This window comes from Ammospiza caudacuta, chromosome 19 (assembly GCF_027887145.1).
Source record: "Ammospiza caudacuta isolate bAmmCau1 chromosome 19, bAmmCau1.pri, whole genome shotgun sequence".
Lineage (NCBI taxonomy): Eukaryota > Metazoa > Chordata > Aves > Passeriformes > Passerellidae > Ammospiza > Ammospiza caudacuta.
The window spans coordinates 6548272-6569560 of NC_080611.1; the positions used below are offsets into that span (position 1 = coordinate 6548272).

Consider the following 21289-nt stretch of genomic DNA (forward strand, 5'->3'; position numbering starts at 1 on the left):
CCAGTCCCCAGCACTGCCTCAGGCTCCAGCCTGAAGCTGATCCCTCTGAGGTGACTTACAGGTACTATTTCATATACATCCATGAATATATCCCAAGATTTCAGGTCCATGCAGAGTTCCCCAAGAACAGACAGGGTTCAAGCATGTATGGCTATCTTCTGAGATAGGGAAGGTATTTGATACACATTTCCAATAAATGGTGCATCTTCTTACAGAAGTGCAGTTTTCCCTTTTCTTTCTATCCAAGGTTATCTTAGAAAACTTATCTTCCTAAGTCCCTGCGTGTAGTTGGTCTCCTTGACCTTGTTTCTTCTTATTTTCTCTTCTGCTACCACTGCTGAAAAATGAGCTGATATTTTCACACAATTACACAGAACATGTGGCAGAACTTCCTCCTGACAGGGGATTCTCAGCCCAGAGTCCATTTCTTCACAAATGACACTGTATTTTGTTTCCGTATCTGTGCAATTTTGTGGTTTAACAATAGTGAATTTAGTGTATTATTTATTGGCACTGTTTGCTGAGTGTCATGGAAGCCTTCTAATGTACATTTCTAATGTATAGTTCCTTGTGCTTCCTTAGTTCCTGAAATAACTAACAGAATTTAATTGGAAATGTGTTCTTCCTATTCAACACCACTCTGACTTACTCAACAGCTGCTTGACCAACACAGGCAACAGCAAAAACAACTTTTCTCTTTCACTCTGTGTCTTTCAGGATCACTTATGTGAGTAAGAAGCTTTCATTACTCATTGGCTAAAGTGTTATTAAAGGGATAATAATTTGGAAATTAGATGATAAAAAGCTGTACCACCACAAAGCTACACAAAGGTTTTATAAGGCAAAACTGTGTCCAAAGACTAATGGTGATAAAGACCTCACCCGTAAAAAACAAAAACAAATAACCACTCATGATGTGAATGCAAATGAATCTACTCTTTATTGCCTATGTATTGAGCTGGTTGCAAATATCAAATCTGGAAGACAGTGACAGAGGGTTCACATTTTGTGCATCCCTCAGGTCACTTTGATGCCTTGTGACATCCTCACTCTTCCTCTTCTATCTTCTTGGCATGCATGTCACGGCTCTTCACTCGGAGCTTGTTGACCTGTGACTCTGCAATGTCAGCCCGCTCCTCGGCCTCCTCCAGCTCGTGCTGGATCTTGCGGAACTTGGACAGGTTCACATTGGACAGCTCCTCCTGTGAGAGCAGAGCCAATCAGGGCTCAGGAGCACAGGGCAGGGGTTTCACTCCTGCTGCAAGTCAGCCTTGTGGGGCTGCAAATCTCCATTCCCCTCCCACCACTGCTCACACATCAACCTCACACAGAGCTCCTCATCCTCCCCTTCGCAGGACCCTATGGGGACAAGCTCCACCAGGACTGTGTCACACAGGAGAATCAATTTCATGCTTTAATTTATCATTTCTGTACTTATTCTCACACTACTTGTCTGTATGAATTATGGGGTTAAGAAGACCAGGAAGCCTTCTGCTGCTTATTATTAGCAGAGATTAAGGAACTTGTCAGTCACTGGGTGTGGCCCCTGGTTTGTTTACTCTGGCCTCCTGTGTGAAACAGGCTGCAGATCTTCCCTTAATGAATGTCCCTGACTGCAGAGTGCCCAGAGCTCACCAAGGCCTCATGAAACTACAGCAAAACGGCATGGCCAAAACAGTTGTGTCTCAGGAGTTTCTTTACCCTCCTCCTGGTATTCAGACTCATTCAATGTGTGTTCTCCCCAATGGAATTTTTGCCCTTTCTCCAAGGGATACTTACAGCCTCCTCAGCTTGTCTCTTGTAGGATTTCACTTTCATTTGCAGCTTGTCCACCAGATCCTGCAGCCTCAGCACATTCTTCCTGTCTTCCTCAGACTAAAGCAGTTGGTAAACAGATTAGAGAGTCAATTCTTGATTTTGCATCAGGGGAGGTTAACAATTCCCCTTGGGGATGGTGTATGCAAAATGTGACTCACTGTGAGAAGGCCCAGTGAGAGCAGGAGAAGATTGCTGCCTTACCTGGTAGGTGAGTTCCTTCACCCTGCGCTCGTACTTGCGCACACCCTTCACGGCTTCAGCGCTGCGCTTCTGCTCAGCATCAACCTCCCCTTCCAGCTCCCGCACCTGCAAGGACAAGCCCAGCCCTGCAGCTGCCCTGCCAATGTCTCTCCAAGGAGGGACACGCTCCCTCAGGCACAGCCCCAGCCCTACACACCCTGGCCTCCAGCTTCTGAAGTTGTTTCTTCCCTCCCTTCAGTGCCAGCTGCTCGGCCTCTTCCAGACGGTGCTGCAGGTCCTTCACTGTCTGGTCCAGGTTCTTCTTCATCCTCTCCAGGTGGGCACTGGTGTCCTGCTCCTTCTTCAGCTCTTCTGCCATCATGGCCGCCTGATCAGAACAAAAGGTCAAAGTCATTTTGGGGCTGGAGATATTTTGGGCAGAGTATATTCACCATAATCAATGCCAAGAGCACTGAACTCACATCTGTGATGGCCTTCTTGGCCTTCTCCTCAGCATTGCGGGCTTCCTGGATGGTATCCTCCATTTCACTCTGGATCTGGGAAATGTCCGTTTCCAGCTTCTTCTTGGTGTTGATCAGGCTGGTGTTCTGTGCAACAGGAAAGACAAGATTCCTACTGTCAAATCAAATGCCTCCACATCAGGCCTGAAAATGTGGCTATGGTTTAGGAAAGACTTTAGTGCAAGAGACTTCTTTAGCACCAGAGCAGTAAACCAGATATTGAGGGCTGGATGGAGGGGACATATTGCAGCACATTTCGTCAAATGTTTACACAGGAATCACTTAAAAGATGAATAACAATTTCAGTCTTTGTTATAACTTGTGAATGGGAAAAATTTTCAACAGCATATTACCTGGCTGTGGAGGAGCTGTGCACGTTCAGTGGCATCCAGAAGCTCCTGCTCAGCCAATTTCCTCGACCGCTCCGTCTGCTCTAGGGCTGCACGGAGCTCCTCAACTTCAGCCTGCAGCAGGTTTGCTCTGCGCTCCACCATGGCCACCTGCTCCTTCAGGTCATCCTGTGTCCTGAGAGCATCGTCCAGGTGCAGCTGAGTGTCCTGGAAAGGGAGACAAGGGGGATTACCAGGCATCAGTGGGTGCTTGAATGGTAAAAATGTCATGAATCGCATTTCTCTTTTTGTAGCTCTGCTGAACGGACCTTGAGCACAGCCTGGGTGTTCCTCAGGTTCTTCTGTGCCTCTGCAGCCTGGCGGTTGGCATGGCTCAGCTGGATCTCCATTTCATTCAGGTCTCCCTCCATCTTCTTCTTCAGCCTCAGGGCTTCATTCCTGCTCCTGATCTCAGCATCCAGGGTGCTCTGCATCGAGTCCACGACTCGTAGGTGGTTTCTCTTCAGCTGGTCAATCTCCTCATCTTTCTCTGCTATCTTCCTATCAATCTCAGACTTCACTTGGTTGAGCTCAAGCTGCAGGCGCAGGATCTTCCCCTCCTCATGTTCCAGGGAGGCCTGCACAATTCAGCACAAAGAATGTTTTACTTTCAAAATAATCTTTCATGCAGTTCCATATGAAAGGAAGGCTTAGATCCTGCTCTCTCTCCAAAGGCCTACACCCATACTCGTGGTGGGGCCATTATTAATTAGCCTTGTCTGTACCTCAGCTTCCTCCAGGGATGCTTGCAGTTCGGATTTCTCTGTCTCAATCTGCTTCTTCACTTTCTCCAGCTCATGAATGGCCTTTCCTCCCTCCGCAATCTGCTCTGTGAGGTCGGAAATCTCCTCTGTGGGCACAAAGATCAATGGCATGGTCAGGCACAGAGCAGAGTGGGAAGGGCTCTGCCCCACCAAGGGGACAGGCATCTCTGCAGACCTGCAGGCACAGAGCCATGAACAATGGTGGGAATGGCTGATAGTGAGAAAGACCAGGGAGGAGCAGAGGGCCAGGGACTTACGCTGCAAGTTCTTGTTCTCCCGCTTCATTGTTTCCAGGTGGTCCAAGGACTCCTCATAGGCATTCTTCATCTTGAACAGCTCCGTGCTCAGAGAGCGTGACTCCTTCTGCGAGGCCTCCAGCTCAGCCTGCGTTTCCTCATACTTCTGCTTCCATTCTGCCAGGATCTGAAGAGAAACGGGGGGTGAGTAGGGCTGTGGCCATCACAGGGCCCTGCTCTGACCAGGAGTGCTGGTGCTGGAGGCCAAAAGACCTTGTCAAAGTTCTTCTGCTTCTTATCCAGAGCAGCACAGGCAGCATTGGATCTCTCCACATCAATCATCAGGTCCTCCACTTCATTCTGCAGCCTCTGCTTTGTCTTTTCCAGGGAGGCACATTTGGCATTGACAGCCTCAACATGCTCCTCTGCATCCTGCAGGCGCTGGGCCAGCTTCTTCCTGGGAGGCAACAAGCACAGTTGTACATCAGAGCCTGGAAAGATGTCAGTTCTATACTTTCATGAGACGTCAGCTGGTCACTTTAAGGGTTTTGAACTGTGCACTTTTCACAGATATGTATGGATCTATACTTTGATTTGTTCTATCACTTTGGAAGGATTAGGCCTCTTTTAGCACTTCTAAAGCCTATGTTTTCTAGTTCCAATCTCTCTTTTTCTCTCTCTCCCTCCTTTTTTTACAACGACAGTATGTACTTGCTTCACTCCCATTCTTATCTTAACCCACCCTCAGAGATTCAAATTTCCCGTGACCATTTTCAGTCTTCTCCCGTCATTTCCCATTCTCCTTCCCCACATACTTGGCCTCCTCAAGCTCCTCCGTGCGCTGAATCGCGTCCGTCTCATATTTGGTTCTCCACTGGGCCACTTCACCATTTGCTTTGGACAGGGCTCGTTGCAGCTCCCCCTTGGCCTCCTGCTCCTCCTCATATTGTTCCCGGAGCAAGTCACAGTCGTGGCGAGCGGACTGCAGGGCATGGGCCAGGGCGTTCTTCGCCTGTGGGGACATTGGGTTTCGCAAACTTGAATACTTATCTTTAAATCCCTCTTGACTCTGAACTTGAAAGTGAAATTGAAATGAATTATTAGGCAAATGTATAGCTTGGAGCTGGTGAAGCACTCATTGACATATTCTGGAGCATCAGGAAGCATTTGTGACTCTTGGGACAGTAATCTGCTGTTTGTATATATGTTCACACATGTGTGGCTGAATCCAGTCTTAGAGGATCTTCAGAATCTCATGGAAGAATCTCATGTGGAATAATTCCTCCAGCACATACAGCATTCTGCTTCCTTCCCTCCCTTGTGGTAGACTGAAGGATTGTGCATTAATACTGTTCCCTTCAGGCTTATGTGTGTTTGGGGAAAGAACACTGAAGCAGTCTAGCGCCAGTCAGTATTCTGCAGATGGTTTTGGGTGTGATGTAGGCTGTGGATGCTAGAGTACTTCCAGACCTTGATTTCTTCCTCTAGATGTCTCTTGAGTTCCTCAATCTGTTGGGTAAATCCTTGCTTGCCCCTAGACAGCTGAGAGATCAGAGCATCTTTCTCCTCCACCTGGCGGGAAAATTCACCTGGAAAAGGAAAGGAAAAAAAGGAAGTAGATTGTTACTCCTAAGACACCTTCTGCTTGTAAAGCCATGTAACCTGTAATGGCCTGGAGAACTTATACCAGCTGCCACTTGTACTCTCAGGGCACAGAGGTCCTGCTGTTGAGCTCTGGGGATGAGGGTGTCTCACCTGACTCTGTCTGCAGACGAGCTCTTTGTGTATTGAGGTCGTTGATCATGCGCTGATTCTGCTCCTCCTTAGTTTTAAGCTCACTCAGCTGATCTTCCAGTGTGCGGCACATCTTCTCCAGGTTGGCCTAGAGAGGATGGAAAGGAAAAGAGGAAAGGAAAAGAGATGATGGTCTATGCTCTGCCTTATTGTTAACGTGGAGATTTTGTTTCTGAGCATGTGTGTGTCAGAGGCAGCTTTTTTGCCACACTTTGTTCTTGTGAGCATTTTCTCCTGCAACTCCATACCTTGGCTTTGGAGACAGACTCCATGTTGCTGGCCAAGTCATCAATCTCCATCTTCAGCTCACTCTTCTCCTTCTCCAGCTTCTGCTTCACGCGTTGCAGGTTGTCGATCTGCTCGCCCAGCTCAGCTGTGCTGTCCGCGTGCTTCTTGCGCAGAGCAGAAGCCGTGGCTTCGTGCTGCAGCGTGGCCTCTTCCAGGTCACGGCGCATCTTCTGGAACTCTGCCTCACGCTTCTTGTTCATCTCAATCTGAGCTGCTGTGGCCCCTCCTGCTTCTTCCAGGCGCTCGCTGATCTCCTCCAGCTCCCTGGACAGGTCAGCGCGATGCTTCTCTGCTTTAGCGCGAGAGGTTCGCTCTGCCTCAATCTCCTCCTCCAGCTCCTCAATGCGGGCCTGCAGAACAGCAGGGACCCTTCACAGCCGTGCCCTCCTCCTGCCTGAGCTGAGCTTGAGAAAGGCAGGGCAAAAGGCACAGAGACTTGCCTGCAGCTCCTTGATCTTCTTCTGAAATTGCATGCCCAGGGCCTGTTCATCCTCGATCTTGCTCTGGATCTGGCTGATTTCAAAGTCTTTCCTTTGGGACAAGTGAACCGTGTTAGAGCACAAAGAAACAAGACAAGTGCTGCAGCCCAGCACTCAGGTGCCCCAGAGCCACACTTACTTCTTCAGTTTCTCATCCAGCTGCTGCTTATCATTCTCCAAATCCATGATGCTGTCCTGGGCCAGCTTCAGGTCTCCTTCCAGTTTCCTTTTTGCTCTCTCCAGGTCCATGCGCAGTTTCTTCTCTTGCTCCAGGGACCCTTCCAGCTAAACACAACAAGACCATCAGGGCTCTGTCAGCCAGCTTGGGCTCCATACCTGTCCTCTTCCTGTTCTGTGTCTGTGTGCTTACATCGTCCACTTGCTGTTCCAGCTTGGTCTTGGCTTTGGTCAGAGTATTGACTTTGTCTTCCTCTACCTGCAGGTCATCCAGGGTCTGCTGATGCGCCTCTTGGAGGGCTTTCTTCTCCTTTGTCAGCTTGGCAATTGTCTCATCCAGAGCTGCCATCTCCTCAGTCAGGTTTTTCACCTTTGAGAAGAAGGGAGCAAATGTAAATAAAGGAAGTAGCTATAGATGTCCTGCAATGGCACACAGCCCATTTTCTGGAGTGTGAGTGACAGGTTCTACCTCATACCTTGTTTTCAGTGGCATGTTTTTCCTTCTCCACCTTGGCCAGTGTTAGCTCAAGGTCATCAATATCTTTCTTCAGCTCTGAACATTCATCCTCCAGCTTCCTCTTCTTGGCTGTCAGCTCAGCATTGATTTCCTCTTCATCCTCTGCCCTTTCTGTCAGCTCCTTAATTTTGGCTTCCAGCTGGATTTTGTTTTTGATGAGCTGGTCGCACCTTTCCTCAGCATCAGCCAAGCTATCTGCTTCCTGGTGGACAGACAGAAATTTGTGGGTTCTGATGTTTTGAACATTCTCTGCTCTGCCTTTTTTAATCACAGAGTAGGTAGGTTTAAAGGTAGAAGCTGAACCTGATCTTCAAGATCAGCAACAGAGGGATCTTGAGTGATGTCTACTGGTAAACCTTGTCATTTGGAATCAATATTTATTCCAAAGATTTTGTGTCTCTTAAATTTGTCTCCCAGGGCAGTTATCTATGACAATGCCTCATATAATAATCACTAATGCAGAACAGAACATTCTAATTCAATTTCTAATTTCAGCATGAGTATGGGCTTGGAACATGTTTTTTTTTTCTCATGGAAATTGTATCTACTCACTTTTTCTTTGGTTGTCTCAACAAAGCCTTTAATTATTTGTTACTTAGAGGCTTTTCAATTTTTGATAACACATTTTTGAGAAAGAAATGTATCACTTTTCTATAGACTACATGGTCAGTAAAGTTCTAGTCTATCAGCTACCTCTGTGGCTTCTTTCCAGGCCACGTCTAGGATCTTCCGTGGTAACTAGCTGATAATTTCATTCAGTGTTAAGAAACTCCCTTTTCCTTTTTGAGTTTTAATGGGAAGTATCCATGTTTCTGAAAATAATCAAGGATTTATTGTATGTAGGAAAAGTAGGTCTTTCTTTGAGTCTCTTTGCAGGACAAGAAGCATTCTGTCAGTATACGATTCTTTTTCCAGGGGAAAATGAACAGTGATACTCACAGCCTGCACTTGGAGCTGCAGGTCATTTTTCTCCTGCACCAGGGCCACCATTTTCTCTTCCAGCTCCTTCCGCTTTGCCTCAGACTTTGCAAGCTCTTCCTTGGTTTTCTCAAACTCTTCCTTCATGTTGGCCATTTCCTTCTCAGACTCTGCACTCTTCAGCAATGGCTTGATCTTGAAGAACAGCTTCATCCATGGCCAGTGTTTGACATTCATGAATGAGCGAACGTTGTACTGGATGCAGAAGATGGACTCTCTGAATTGAAATTTACACAATTATTATATGGATATGGTGTGATTAATTTAAACTTCATCAGTAAAGTTCCATGAAAATCAACTAATTATGAGAAATATCTACCTCCTCTCCACCATTCTCTTATACTCCACTCTCATCAGGAAGCCCCTGCACCTGGCTTGTGTGCGAGTGATGATTTCTGCCAACTTGTCGTCTCTCATCTCCTCCAGGAGTCCCAGCAACCCAGCTTTGAAGAACACCTTGAGAAATTAAATGTTGCACCATGTCATTGTGATGTGGGATAGAACAGAGCACAGAGTCATTCAGATTGCTGAAAGACTTTAATGGCCACGATCAGTATCACCTTGGGCCCTCTCCCATATCCTCTGTCCAAGGCCTTAGGACTTTCCATAATCTCAGCCCTAAGCATTCAGTCCTTGTCTGAGCTATTTGTCATGAGTACTGGTTTCCAATTCAGCCACAGCCTCAGCCACTCCTATGCCTGGTCATGGACACTGGTGAGCTCCACCATGACCTGTTAATTCTAGGTTTGATGTTAGACCAATCTCACTTCTGTGTCTATGTCAATGAATTAATGACTAGGGTCTTGCCTTTTTTACCTACCTATATGTGACCCTGACAAATGTTGAAAAACAAGGTTTTATGGCTTCAACTTAGATCATTCTTATTGTAACAAACTTCACTAATGGTGTGGACTCCCACTTGAGTCTGACTACCATTCCTGGGTCATCCTCACTTGCCTTGATTACAGTGAGACTGGGCACTTGCTGGTAGTAGCCCCTAGTCTGGCAGATCTGTTATGTTATTGTGCTGTGCCTGATTCCCTGACAGAGCCCACTCACGCTGGTTTGGACAAACTTTTAACACAGGTCTTGTTTTTTACCTTGGTGTGACCAAATCTGTACTGGGTATGGTCTACATCAATGGACCCAAGGAGCTTCTCTGAAGCTTTCTTGTTATCCATGAACTGTCCCTCTGGGATTGCACTGGCATTAAGTACTCTGTATCTGTAGGAGAAAGCAGAACATTAAGAAATCTCATTCGTTGAATCCACCACCATAACTTTTCAGACTGTACTATTGAACCAATCTCATGCCTAGAGATATTTCGCCCTCTAAGGAGAGGATATGGGAAATGCTTTTAATAGTAATTCTAAGTACAAAACAATCGTGATCTCAGCACCGCCACATCATCATAAACTGATGGTGAAACATCTACGTGTGTGATCAGTACCAGTTTAAAATAAAAAGTTCAAAGTATATTATAAGAAGATTAGTCTCTTCAGCTTGCTCTGAGTTGGCAGAAAGGTTGAGAGCTCTCACCTCTGTTTGAAGTCAGCATAGAGGACTCTGCTGGGGAACCCTTTCCTGCAGATCCTGATCCCTTCCAGCACGCCGTTACAGCGCAGCTGGTGCAGCACCAGCTCGTGCTCCATGGCACCTGACAAATACCACCATTAGTGACCACCCTGCTGTTTGACACTCAGGAGAAGAGCTTCTGCTGCTCAAGCTTTCCTCCCCTTGGCTTGCCTTACCAGGTGTTTTAGTTTCATTGGGGATGATACAGCGCACAAAATGGGGGTGAGTGCTTCTCAAGTTAGCCATCAGCTTGTTCAAATTCTCCTGTGAGATCATGAAATGAAGTTTACATTATTAAGGGTAAGCAGTAGAATCTTAACAGTGGATGTAACAAACTGATGTTTCAGGATGCAGACCTGTCTTCTCCAAAACAACTTGCAGAACTCCCAAAAGAAAAATTGGAAGCTGAAGGGTCCCAAATTTTGGTTTTGAAGTTATTTTATAGAATAATGGTTAGCATTACTTTTCCTTGACCTCCTCATCCAAATACAGGGCTATCATCTCACAGTTTTCCTTTGAGCTGGTAATTCTTGTGGTATAGTGTTGGGGATATTAAATAAATGACACGCTCCTGATCGAGCATGACTAGCATCTGATTTTTCAGCTAAGTAAGTTGTTTCTAAATGGAGGGGATAGTCCATATAAAATGACTCTTTAATAGTATTCAGTCTCAACCTTAGAAGACAACTGAAAACTGACCTCAGAAGCCATAAATTTGATATAATTTAACCTTTGATCTTTTTCCGCATTGAAATCTAGTCATTGTCTTAAAATCCTATAATGTTGGAGTAATTTCTTTTTGCTTTTTATGTTTGATCTATTATTTTCAAATTTTACTATGAGTCAGTACTGAAAATCTGCCTAATTACATAAAAAAAGTCTAGGAAATATATCTGAATGCTATCGAGATGATTTTAGGAAGTTAGCTGTTAAGTTACTCACTCCCATCTAAGTAGGTGAACTTTAGATATCTTTGTGGAATATTCAAAGATGGCATTAAAAAAGGAATATTGTGTAAGTTACAAGGATGGAAAGGGAAGGGTTTTAAAGGATGACAAGAGTTATATCCAAAATGGAAACAGACCTTTCAGATTCAGAATAAAATGCTTTCTATCTTTTAAGGAGATAATAAATATTCTAATTACCCTGAAAAGGGCTGAGACAGTCTGGAAAGAAGAACCCTTCTTCTTGCCTCCCTTCTTGCCACCACCACCAGCATCTGAAAATAAAAGAAAATAAAAAAGTTTTATAATATGGACAAGATATATTGGATGCTACAAAACACAAAGCCACTTTACATTTCTAGTGTTTACAGCTTTAATTCTAAAAAAAATTTGTCCTACAATAAAAATACAATTTTGACAAAAAAACTGACCTGCATCAGCTCCACCATAGCTGGCAAAGAGTAAAGCCAGGGTCTTGACAGATGATTTCTGGTACAGCCCAATGACAGTTTCATTCAGAGGGTCCTTGTTCTTCTCCAGCCACCCAGAGATGTTGTAGTCCACTGTGCCAGCATAGTGCACCAGGGAGAAGTGGGCCTCAGCCTTGCCTTTGCCTGGCTTGGGCTTCTGGAAGTTGTTGGACTTGCCCAGGTGCTGGTCATAGAGCTTGTTCTTGAAAGAGGTGTCAGTTGCCTTGGGGAACATGCACTCCTCTTCCAGGATGGAGAAGATGCCCATGGGCTGGGAGAAATCACAAGAAGTTACAAGGGAAGGTTAATGGAAATGTTCAACGTCGCATTAGATGGGATGTTCTTCTGCCTGGTCTAGTGGAAGGAGTCCCCCACCATGGTAGGGGATTGGAACAAAATGTTCTTTATGGTCCCTTCCTACCCAAAACGTTCTGTGACTCTATGACAATGACAAGAAACCAGTGCTATGAACATCAAAGTCTGGTTGTACTATTGGCAGCATCTCATCCTGGATGAAAGCCTGGGTTTACCACGAGTTATTCTCAGTCAAGGAGTTAATTTCTGCCATCTCTTGCCTCCCTGCAGCCTATCTTCATGGAACTGGTAGGAATGTCTATCCAGTTCACATGAGAATCAATTGTAGAATTGGGGAAGCAATGATAAAGAGAAAATATGGGGAAAAGCAGCTTCCAGGGGCTCTGTAGATTGGGGAGGTCAGGTGATATGATATTTGTTTCTCAAATTTGTCTGTAGACTTTGGATTTGAGCCTTTGGAGAAGGAAGGAGACTGAATCCAGTTTGTTTTACAAGTCTTTTGCTGGAAGTCCAGGATACTTTTCCATGCTTGAAGACTAGACGAGGAAGATTGATGACACACATGTGCATTTCCCCATTTCTCTTTCCCAGGCTAAAATAAAATACAGTACAAAAGTACTTTCCTTAACCAATGGTATGTATCTGGCTGTGAGTTCCATCTGAGCTGACCGTGCCTCAGAAACATCACAGAATTCCAACAGCCATCATATCATGCAAGGGAAAGGTACCTTCTCAATGAGCTCAATGCAGGCAGCCAGGTCCATGCCAAAGTCAATGAACTCCCATTCAATGCCCTCCTTCTTGTACTCCTCCTGCTCCAGCACGAACATGTGGTGGTTGAAGAACTGTTGCAGTTTCTCATTGGTGAAGTTGATGCACAGCTGCTCAAAGCTGTTGAACTGCCCAAAGCAAGGAAAGGTGCACAGGTTCTCAAGGTGTGCCAAAACACGCAGGCCTTTGCTGCCATTCTCCTAAGGCTGTTTGAAGTTGAAATACTGCTCCCGACCCTACTATACCACTATGTGTTTCTACTCTAACACTCACTGTCCTTGAAGGACACTTTCATTATTACTTTGCAAATCAAGCCAAAAGTGTCAATTCTTTTTCACTGTGGTACTCAGCTGCAAGTCTTTGGTAAGCTCAGTAGCCCCATGGTGTCAGTTCTCCGAGCTGCTGGATGGTAGAAACCTCCCGAGTCTCCCACCCAAGAATTTCCCAGGTCTCAGAACAAAAATCTGGGGGGTTGTGTTCTGACACAGAAGTCCTTGCATCATCACTGCATTCACAGAACAGGAAACACACTGTGAACTTGCCAGACCACTGCCTCTACAAGAGCATCCACCCCTTTGGCTCATAGCTGTGTGAGCCTTAGTGCTCTCTGTGTGTTCCTGTGTCCTCCTGAGCCCTCCTTGCCCATTGCTTGACTGTGGTGTCAAACCCTTGCTCCTTACATCAAAGATCTCAAAGCCAGCAATGTCCAGGACACCAATGAAGTACTGCCTGGGCTGCTTCGTGTCCAGCTGTTGGTTGATACGAACAACCATCCACAGGAACATCTTCTCAAACATTGCCTTGGCCAGGGCACCCACTGAATTGTTCACCTACAGCAGAGGAGACAGGATTGGAATTACCTCTGAGGGGCAAAGAAAAATGTGACATGGTCCTTCCAGCTGTGCATTTTTGACTGTCAGATGTTACCTGTGTCACGTTTTGACCTTTGGTCACGTATTCATTCCCAACCTTGACTCGGGGGTAACACAAGGCCTTGAGAAATTCAGCTGAGTTGAGGCCCGTTAGGTAGGCAGCCTTGTCAGCCACTAGAGGTGGGGAGAGAGAGAAAAGCCTTTGTTCATGGACCATCTCTGTACTTCATGTGTTGTGAACAACTTTGCTGTTCATGTTCTAGGAATGGAAGAGGATTTGTCTCATTCCATATTGAAGGCCTGTGAAGCAATGCAAATTCTGGACACTACTGATGGTGGTCTTTGAAGGCAAGAACAAGTATGGCTTGGATAGGAAGAGCTTGAACCTGGAATTTCCCAGAACAACAACCAAAAGCCACTAGCAGGACATAAGGCAAGGCATATTCTCTTTCTGTGGGAAGGGGATTTGTGGGTAGCACAGCTTGCAGGAGTTATTTCTTAGAAAAAACAATTGCCCATCAGTGTCTATTAGTGCTTGGATGTTTTCAAGAGAGAGAGAGATATCCTGTGTTGAAATTGAAGTTTCTGCTTTCAGGCAGCATGATTCTGGGGAGCCACCATTGAATAAAATAATGGGACTTCCATGACTAGGAAAGTACCTCTGCAGTTAGAGGGAGCAGGGGCAAAAAAAGAAATTCTCTCTGTGGTATGTGGGGACTCAGGCCACTGCAGTGTGCCTCTGGAGGCTAACATATCACCTCTGGAGGCAGAGAAGGGCACAAATCAGCCCCTGGATTTGCTGGTACCTTCTGTGCCATCAGGCTCTGCCTGCTCCTCTCGTTGCTTCTGCTTGAACTTCAGGTTCCCATAGTGCATGACAGCCCCTGTCAGCTTGTAGATGGCCGTTTTCTCATCAGCACTGAAACCCAGGATGTCAATGGCACTCTGCAGTCAAAATAATGAATTCAAAGATGTGTCCTTAGTGGGTCAGAGATGTAACCCTCAAGACGTGCTCTCTAGGTACCTTGTTACTGTGTTACTTACATCTGTAGCCATCAGCTCCTCCTGGTCATCAATGCTGGGCACAGTGACCTCCCCTTGACTCACATAGTGGAAATCGTAGGGGTTGGTGGTAATGAGGAGCATGTCTGCAAATAGGAAAAGGCAAAGCATAGGTTTACTTTTGCCAACAGGTAAGAGAGGGAGCTGTTCCTAAGTGATCAACCCCAAAAAGTCATAATGCTTTTTCCTACCAATTAGCTCCGGCTTCTTGTTGGACATAATCTGATAAAAGATGTGGTAGCTCCTTTCCGCCTTGAGCTGGAAAGTGACTCTGGACTTCTCCAGCAGATCTGGCAAGGATGGTAGAAAGAGTTAGACACTTGTGGGAATGTACATGGAGATGGGAATTTGGGAAGGGATGGGAGCAGTCCAGGAGAATCTCTTACAAGTTTCAATGTCAGCAGAAGCCAGTTTGCCTGTGGCACCAAAGTGGATTCTGATGAATTTGCCCTGTGAAGCAGAAGCAGCAGCAGGTCAGCCTGGATGTGTTCTGCTGATGTCTCCTTTGCATGAAGAACTCTTCAGGCATCAAGTGTGTTGCCATAGGGTGGGAGATTTTATCCAAAGCAAGAACTCACAAAGCGTGAGGAGTTGTCGTTCCTCACAGTCTTGGCGTTTCCAAAGGCCTCCAGCAGTGGGTTGGCACTGATGATTTGATCCTCAAGTGTCCCCTAGAACAGATGTCTTCCTGTCATCATCTAGTTCACGAGGAAATTGGGTAGGTGCATGTTTCTATCCCTGGGACCTCACCTGCATTTTGCCTGAGGTCTGCTCCTCCTTTTTCTTGTCTCCACTGGCTGCAATTGTTGCAAAGTACTGGATGACACGCTTGGTGTTCACAGTCTTCCCGGCCCCGGATTCTCCGCTGCCAAAGCCAAGAGGGAAGCAGAGGGTGCGTGGTCAGGCAGGAGGGGCCCTGGCACCGGGCAGCCCTGTGGGGACCCGCGCAGGGGGGTACCTACGTGATCAGGATGGACTGGTTCTCCCGATCTGTGAACAGGGCAGAAAATAAATTATTATTATTATTATGTGTCATGAATATCCATTGATAAAATTGTTCCTGTGGCTTTTAGTAGGTGCACTAGCACTGGGCATCTATTTCCATTAATAAACCTTTCTACCTTCACCCTTACTTCCTTTTCTAAGATTTAATGTTCCTAGATCCAGTTGGGAAATTGGTGTCATGACCCTGAGGTGATGCTAAGTATAGCACACTTGCACTTCTTATTCTGGCTATTCCCTTCGTGTCATGCTATTCATTTTGTTGGTAGAAATTATTCCAACTAATGATCAATTTTGTAGAGTTACTGATTAAATTGTCTATCAGCAAGCTGAATTGAACTGGAGCATGTGCATCTCATAAACTTTATTACATAGGAGCAACCATTCCTGATCAATCAATAAGTCTCCTGAATGGTTTTTATGTTGTTGGCCAATTGATTATTGCCTAAAGAAAATCAAAGTAACATTATAAATATGTAGTAACCTTTACTGGAGTAGTCTGCCATAATCTAGAATATTCAAATTTTGGTACTTACATAAATAGATTCAGTATTTCTCTTTGCTATATCTTCAGCTGAGTTTGCTTTCCACAATTTTGTTTGGTTGTTTTTTAACCTATGCTCCCATTGTGACTCCATTGACAAAACCTTTGCACTATTAAAACTGGAAAATCTCCAGGAAGAGACTAATCAATTAGGGAACTAACTTTTAGTGGAGCAGTCTGGGTTTGCACTCACAAAGTTTCTGCATTATGAAGATGTCAGCAAGGGTAAATATATTACACTTTTGATCCTGAGAAGACACACTACTCAAACATCAATTTAATATTGTTTGTTTTCATTGAATTCTCTTCCAATTACCTTTCTTAACACTCTGAATGCTACAGATTTAAATACAGTAACTGGGGACAAAAGATGGAAGAAGATTTCTTTTAACAAATTAAAATACATGTTATTATACTGTTATCTATATTTCTGACCAATCTGCTCTTTCCTAAAATCCTGGATATTTAGACAGTGCTAGAAACATTGTCACTACCCTTCTTTGGTGTTTCTTTCCTTTATAATAATGAATGAAAAAGAAGAAATTGATTGAGACAGAGGAAGGAAGTTATTATTTTTCTGAGCAGGTTTCGCTGCAATTTCTGACTGAGACTGCTTCCAGAGGTTTTGTAAAGCTACCATAGAAAACATTGGCTCCAATGTTTAATGTACTTTCCATTTACAGACAGCGTTATTTACAGAAATTCACCCTAGTGATTTTCAGTCCTGCATAGCAAATCATTCAAAGAACAATCCTTTCATATGAGAAAAAGCAGAGCTTTAAAATATATCCAAATTTCTTGAATGGAAAATCTGACAATATTTTCAATGTTAAATCATATCCTCCCAAATACAGTGGACATGAAAATTTAACATTGATTTCTATAAGCTTTATCTAAATTATGATGTTCAGTAAAAAATCTATTTACAGAGATGACAGAACATCCACATTGCCAGCAACATTAAACAGAACTATTGTACAGTGAAAAGACTTTTTTTTCTCCTTTGTGAGTATTTACAGCCAAGTGATTTTAAAGAAAATCATGAAACTCACCAGTCAGCATGAACTGATAGGCGTTGTCAGAGATGGAGAAGATGTGTGGAGGGGCCTCCTGGCGCTTCTTGCCTCGGTAGGCCAACACCACCTCGGGGTTGTACACCGGCAGCCACTTGTAGGGGTTGACAGTGACGCAGAAGAGACCCGAGTAGGTCTGCAAGGAAGGGACACAGCACGTTGCCTTGCCCTGAGCCTGGCCCAGCAGCTCCTGAGGCTGCCCAGAGGAAGCTGCTGCTGCCACTTACGTAGATCATCCAGGCTGCGTAACGCTCTTTGAGGTTGTACAGCACAGCGGGTTCGTGCAGGTGGGTCATCATGGCCATGTCCTCGATTTTGTCATACTTGGGAGGGTTCATGGAGAAGATTTGATCTTCTTTCACAGTCAGGGTCTGCCACAGAATAGAGAGATGTATGTATGTCAGCTAAGAACCTAGAGTGGGAATTAAATTTTATTTGTGCATTTTGCATTTATTTACCTCTCCACCTTCAGACTTGACAGTGACCTTCCCTGCATCCTTACTCTCGATCTTCCCCTTCACATAGGACTCCTTTGGATGTACCACAAAGACACAGGTCTTGGCATCAAAAGGTTTGTTCTGGGCCTCAATTCTCTCCTTCTCCGATTTTCGGAGGTAAGGAGCCGCCTCGCCAAAGGCAGCCATGTCAGCGTCTGGAGCCGACATCGTTGCACGTCTTCAGGAGCCGCAGGCTGCAGGGTCCTCTGTGGGCTACAAGATATGTTGTATCAGTGAATGAACATCTTTATGTGAAAGAAAGGAGATCTCTTGCATTTTGATATTTTGAAATTTTAAAGTAGATATAAGCAAGTCAAAAGTTGGATTTAAACTTCCCAGTCTTGGCTGAGAATACTTACATAGCTCTCTAAAATTAATCCTTAGACATCCAGCTATGAGTCCATGTACAGAACAACAGTTAAGTGTAGAGTATGTTGTGAAGTTTAGCAGTATTATTTCCACTTTGTAACTCTAGCAAATTTGGCTGTTCCCATAACAGACTCTCTGTTTTTGTGGGTTTTTTTAATGCTACTAAAAGTCTCTGAAATAGTTCTTTTTTTCTGATGGCAAGTAGTGGCTTTCTAAAAATTACTTGCTATGGATAATTCATCTTGAATTATCACAGATAAAAATGTGACTATTGTCTGTTATCCTTTCCACAAATCTTAAACTCTTGGATTTTATCCTGTTCCTGAAAAGTTGTTAAATTTTGTTATTTATTTTGGTGGCAGAGGTCACTGCTACTTGAAAATATAAAAACTCATTTTTTGTTGCAGAGATACTCAGATACTCTAATATATAATTTGAAGGAAAACATGCTGCCTTCAAACCTACAATAGTTACTGCTTGTAGAGTTAGTCCATGACAGAAGTGGATATCCAAGTCTTGTGGGAAGTTAAATGGAATAAAAAGGTATATGTTTTGCCCAGCAGTTCACAGGAGCCAAACACTTACCTCGAAATTTTCTGTCAAGACTGGGCACAGCACTCCAAAGAGACTTTTATAGACTCTGGTATGCAGATGCTTTGGATGTTTCCTTTTCCTTCTGTCAAAATATATTTTGGCAAACCATCTTTGGGAAAATATTGTCTGGCAAACTTAACTAATGGCATAATTGTCATTTGACCTGATATATTTAGAAATGTTTTGCATCTTACCATTCCTGTGGATACATTTCCTATAAATAGCCTGACAGGGCTATTAATATTGGAATCTGGACTAGTCAAGGCACTTAAAGAACTTGGGTGTATGATTTATTGGTTCTTCTATGATCTTTACAGGTAACCTAATCTTTGATCCAGATGGGATTCTTTGACATTTCTGTACTTTTGCAGATGTAAAAGGGAAATAATGTAATATATCTTGTACATGTGGTCCTATGAACATAGAGCTTGCCTTTACATCATTAGAAAAGGCAGCTCTACAAAAGATAAATTATTGTTAAAACTCTTTCAGTGATCATTATATATTATAATAAAAAGGGGAAAACCAGACATGTAGTGGTCCAGGAATATCAGATAGAGAAGAATCCAACAGACAGCAAGGTCAAATATGGTTTCAAGTTTGGACGTGTAGTTTGTGCCTTCAGTGTGAAATGTGACTCCTTAGCTATAAAAGCAATTGAGAATGTACCTGAATAAACCCTCACTTGGTATTTTGCAGAAATCAAAAAATTCAAAATGTGCATACTAGAGGAATGTTCATTATTGCAATAGTCAGTCATAAGTGATATAATTCTTCGTAGTTTCAAACAAAAAAAAATTATTCATATTATCTCACACCTGAAAAAAAATTATACAGTTTTTGCAAGTACTTTCAGATTGTGAAAACGTTGATGCTTCTGTTACAGAGCTGATAGAGAAGAAATTTATAACAAGCACATTTATTAATAGGAAAATTATTCCTTTTTTTTCTGTTTCTCAAAATTTATTTAAGATTTTCTAAGGGTTAAGAGAGCCTAAGAGGCAAAAGTAACCTAGACCAGGAAATAGTTTTAACCCCCAGTAGACATGCAGTCAATAACTATACAGTAATATTTCTTGTTTCATCTCACACAAACATGAAGTGCTAACATGTCTTAAAGAGCTCAGGCCTGTGTTGCTAATATTTATGTGCTTATTGTCAATGTATATACCAAGCAATGCTCTCAACCAAGTCACGCCTTCACTACCTACAACTCAAAAAAAACCTCAACCCTTCTGCCCAAACACAACTCTACCCACATTCACACACACAGCATTGGTCTGGGATCCTCTGCACTCTGACACATCCTCAGTCCAGCACTCCCAAATCACAAATATCTTACACTCTTACATATTCATACAGCTCCAACAACAAGAGCTCTCAACACAGTGCTGCCTGGTTTGGAGCAGCATTGCTGTAGGCAATACTCTGAGAAAGGGAGAATTCGCCAGTAGTTCTGGAGAATCAGTGGTCAAGTTCTAGAAAAAGGGCACTGTCACTTGAGCTGCTTTGAACAGCATCAGTTCTGAGCATGCTCTGCTCCTGGTCATGGGCATTTTGATTATTAAAAGAGCTCAGTGGGTAAAGCTCAATGAAGTGCAGAGAGCAAGGTCACTAAATCTGATGCAAGATATTCAACAATAAGCACTGTCATGAAAAGCTTATTCCAAAGATGATCATGCAACTTTCTGGAGTTCCAAACCAGAGCTCAGCCCTGGGCTCCCTGTGCAGGGCAGGGGGAAGCTGGTGGAAACAACCTCTGCCCTGAACAGGACAAGCTCTCTAAAATAGAAACAGCCTATATAGGACTGTGAGTGCAGGGGGGCATCAGAATCCTGTGTCTGCACAATCTCTGACTTCCATGGACATACAGAACTGAGAGGACAAATCAGAGAATGGCTTGGGTTGGAAGAAACCTTAAAACAATCCTCTAGTGCAACACAACTGCTGTGGGTAGGAATTTTGACTGGATCAGGTTGCTTAAAGCCCCATTCAATCTGAGCTTGCACCTTTCCATTGATGGGACATTCCTGTATTCTAGGGTCCGTTTGTTCCTGTGTCCCATTGGGCTCTTCTTAAAAACTGTCAATTTATATCCAACCAGAATCTACCCTTTTTAATTTAAAACTTTTCCCCTTGTCCTATGGCCACAGGCCTAGGTAAAAAGTCTTTCCCCTCTAAAGAGCTGCCTTTATATATTGAAAACTTGCAATATGGTGTTTTCAGAGCCTTCTCATCTCCATGCTGAGCAGGCACAACTAAGTAAGCCTTTCTTCACAGCAGAGCCATTTCAGGACTTGGATCTTTTATTTTGGCTCTGCAACTGCTCTACCTGGTCCATTGTCCGTTTTTTACTGAGGGTCCCAGAGCTGAATGCAGCACTACAGATGACAGCTCTTTAACTGGATGACATTCTTTCCCACTGGTGTATCAACTGAAACATCCAGCTTGATGTTGTCTGTCTTATCAGTAGATTGAGCAACACAGGCCTCAGCACACATAACTCTTTCATTCTGTCTGCATCTGACTAAGAGGTTTGCTTCTTATCTCATGACTTCATCACTTCTATAAAAGCCTCTGTTGGCTTTCATAACCTTGCTGAAAGGTTTTGGAAATCCCAGTCGATGATATTATCTGTATCTCTCTGTCCACATGCTCATCTATCCCCTCAAAGTTTTGTGTGTTTTTTCATATGTAAGGCTGACTGGAATTTAACAGACTGCTCCTTTTGGAAGGACATAAACCACCTGTCCTCAGTTCCCCATACCAGTTCTGTCCCTGGAGGTGTTACATGAGCTTGGTCCAGTGCTCCCTGGGAATTCAGTGTACTCCGCCCTAGGAGGCAGGGCCTGGGACTGAACATGGTAACTTTCTCCCCCTGCAATCAAGTCTTCATGGTCAGTTTATGTGGTTCTCTGCTCAGGCTCAGAATCTGCCATTTAATTGCCCAACTTCTTTATTGCTTCTTTTGCACACTGAATGGAAAACCATTCATCTAAACAGCTACTAATGAAATGAAAGCTACTAATCTGTTTATCTTTCACTGCTGGACTACTGCAA

The 21289-nt window shown here is 44.0% G+C and overlaps 1 protein-coding gene across 1 annotated transcript; it reads right to left on the bottom strand.

Moving 5' to 3' along the window:
* Window positions 1-917: 917 nt before the first annotated feature.
* Window positions 918-18232, bottom strand: LOC131566102 (myosin heavy chain, skeletal muscle, adult). Its single transcript, XM_058817310.1, has 39 exons — window positions 18221-18232; window positions 17228-17479; window positions 16997-17140; window positions 16749-16905; window positions 15113-15140; window positions 14901-15015; window positions 14729-14821; window positions 14537-14600; window positions 14342-14440; window positions 14133-14236; window positions 13895-14033; window positions 13144-13262; window positions 12897-13046; window positions 12174-12344; window positions 11092-11401; window positions 10862-10935; window positions 9893-9980; window positions 9681-9798; window positions 9242-9365; window positions 8461-8597; window positions 8103-8358; window positions 7123-7365; window positions 6840-7016; window positions 6609-6754; window positions 6431-6521; window positions 5951-6340; window positions 5664-5790; window positions 5379-5497; window positions 4724-4920; window positions 4182-4365; window positions 3930-4095; window positions 3634-3758; window positions 3178-3486; window positions 2873-3076; window positions 2481-2606; window positions 2216-2386; window positions 2020-2124; window positions 1780-1875; window positions 918-1202 (listed from the first exon to the last, which is right to left on the bottom strand). Exons 2-39 carry the CDS (start codon window positions 17432-17434, stop codon window positions 1047-1049), a joined length of 5829 nt encoding a protein of 1942 aa, XP_058673293.1. The 5' UTR covers window positions 17435-17479; window positions 18221-18232; the 3' UTR covers window positions 918-1046.
* Between the last annotated feature and the right edge of the window lie 3057 nt (window positions 18233-21289).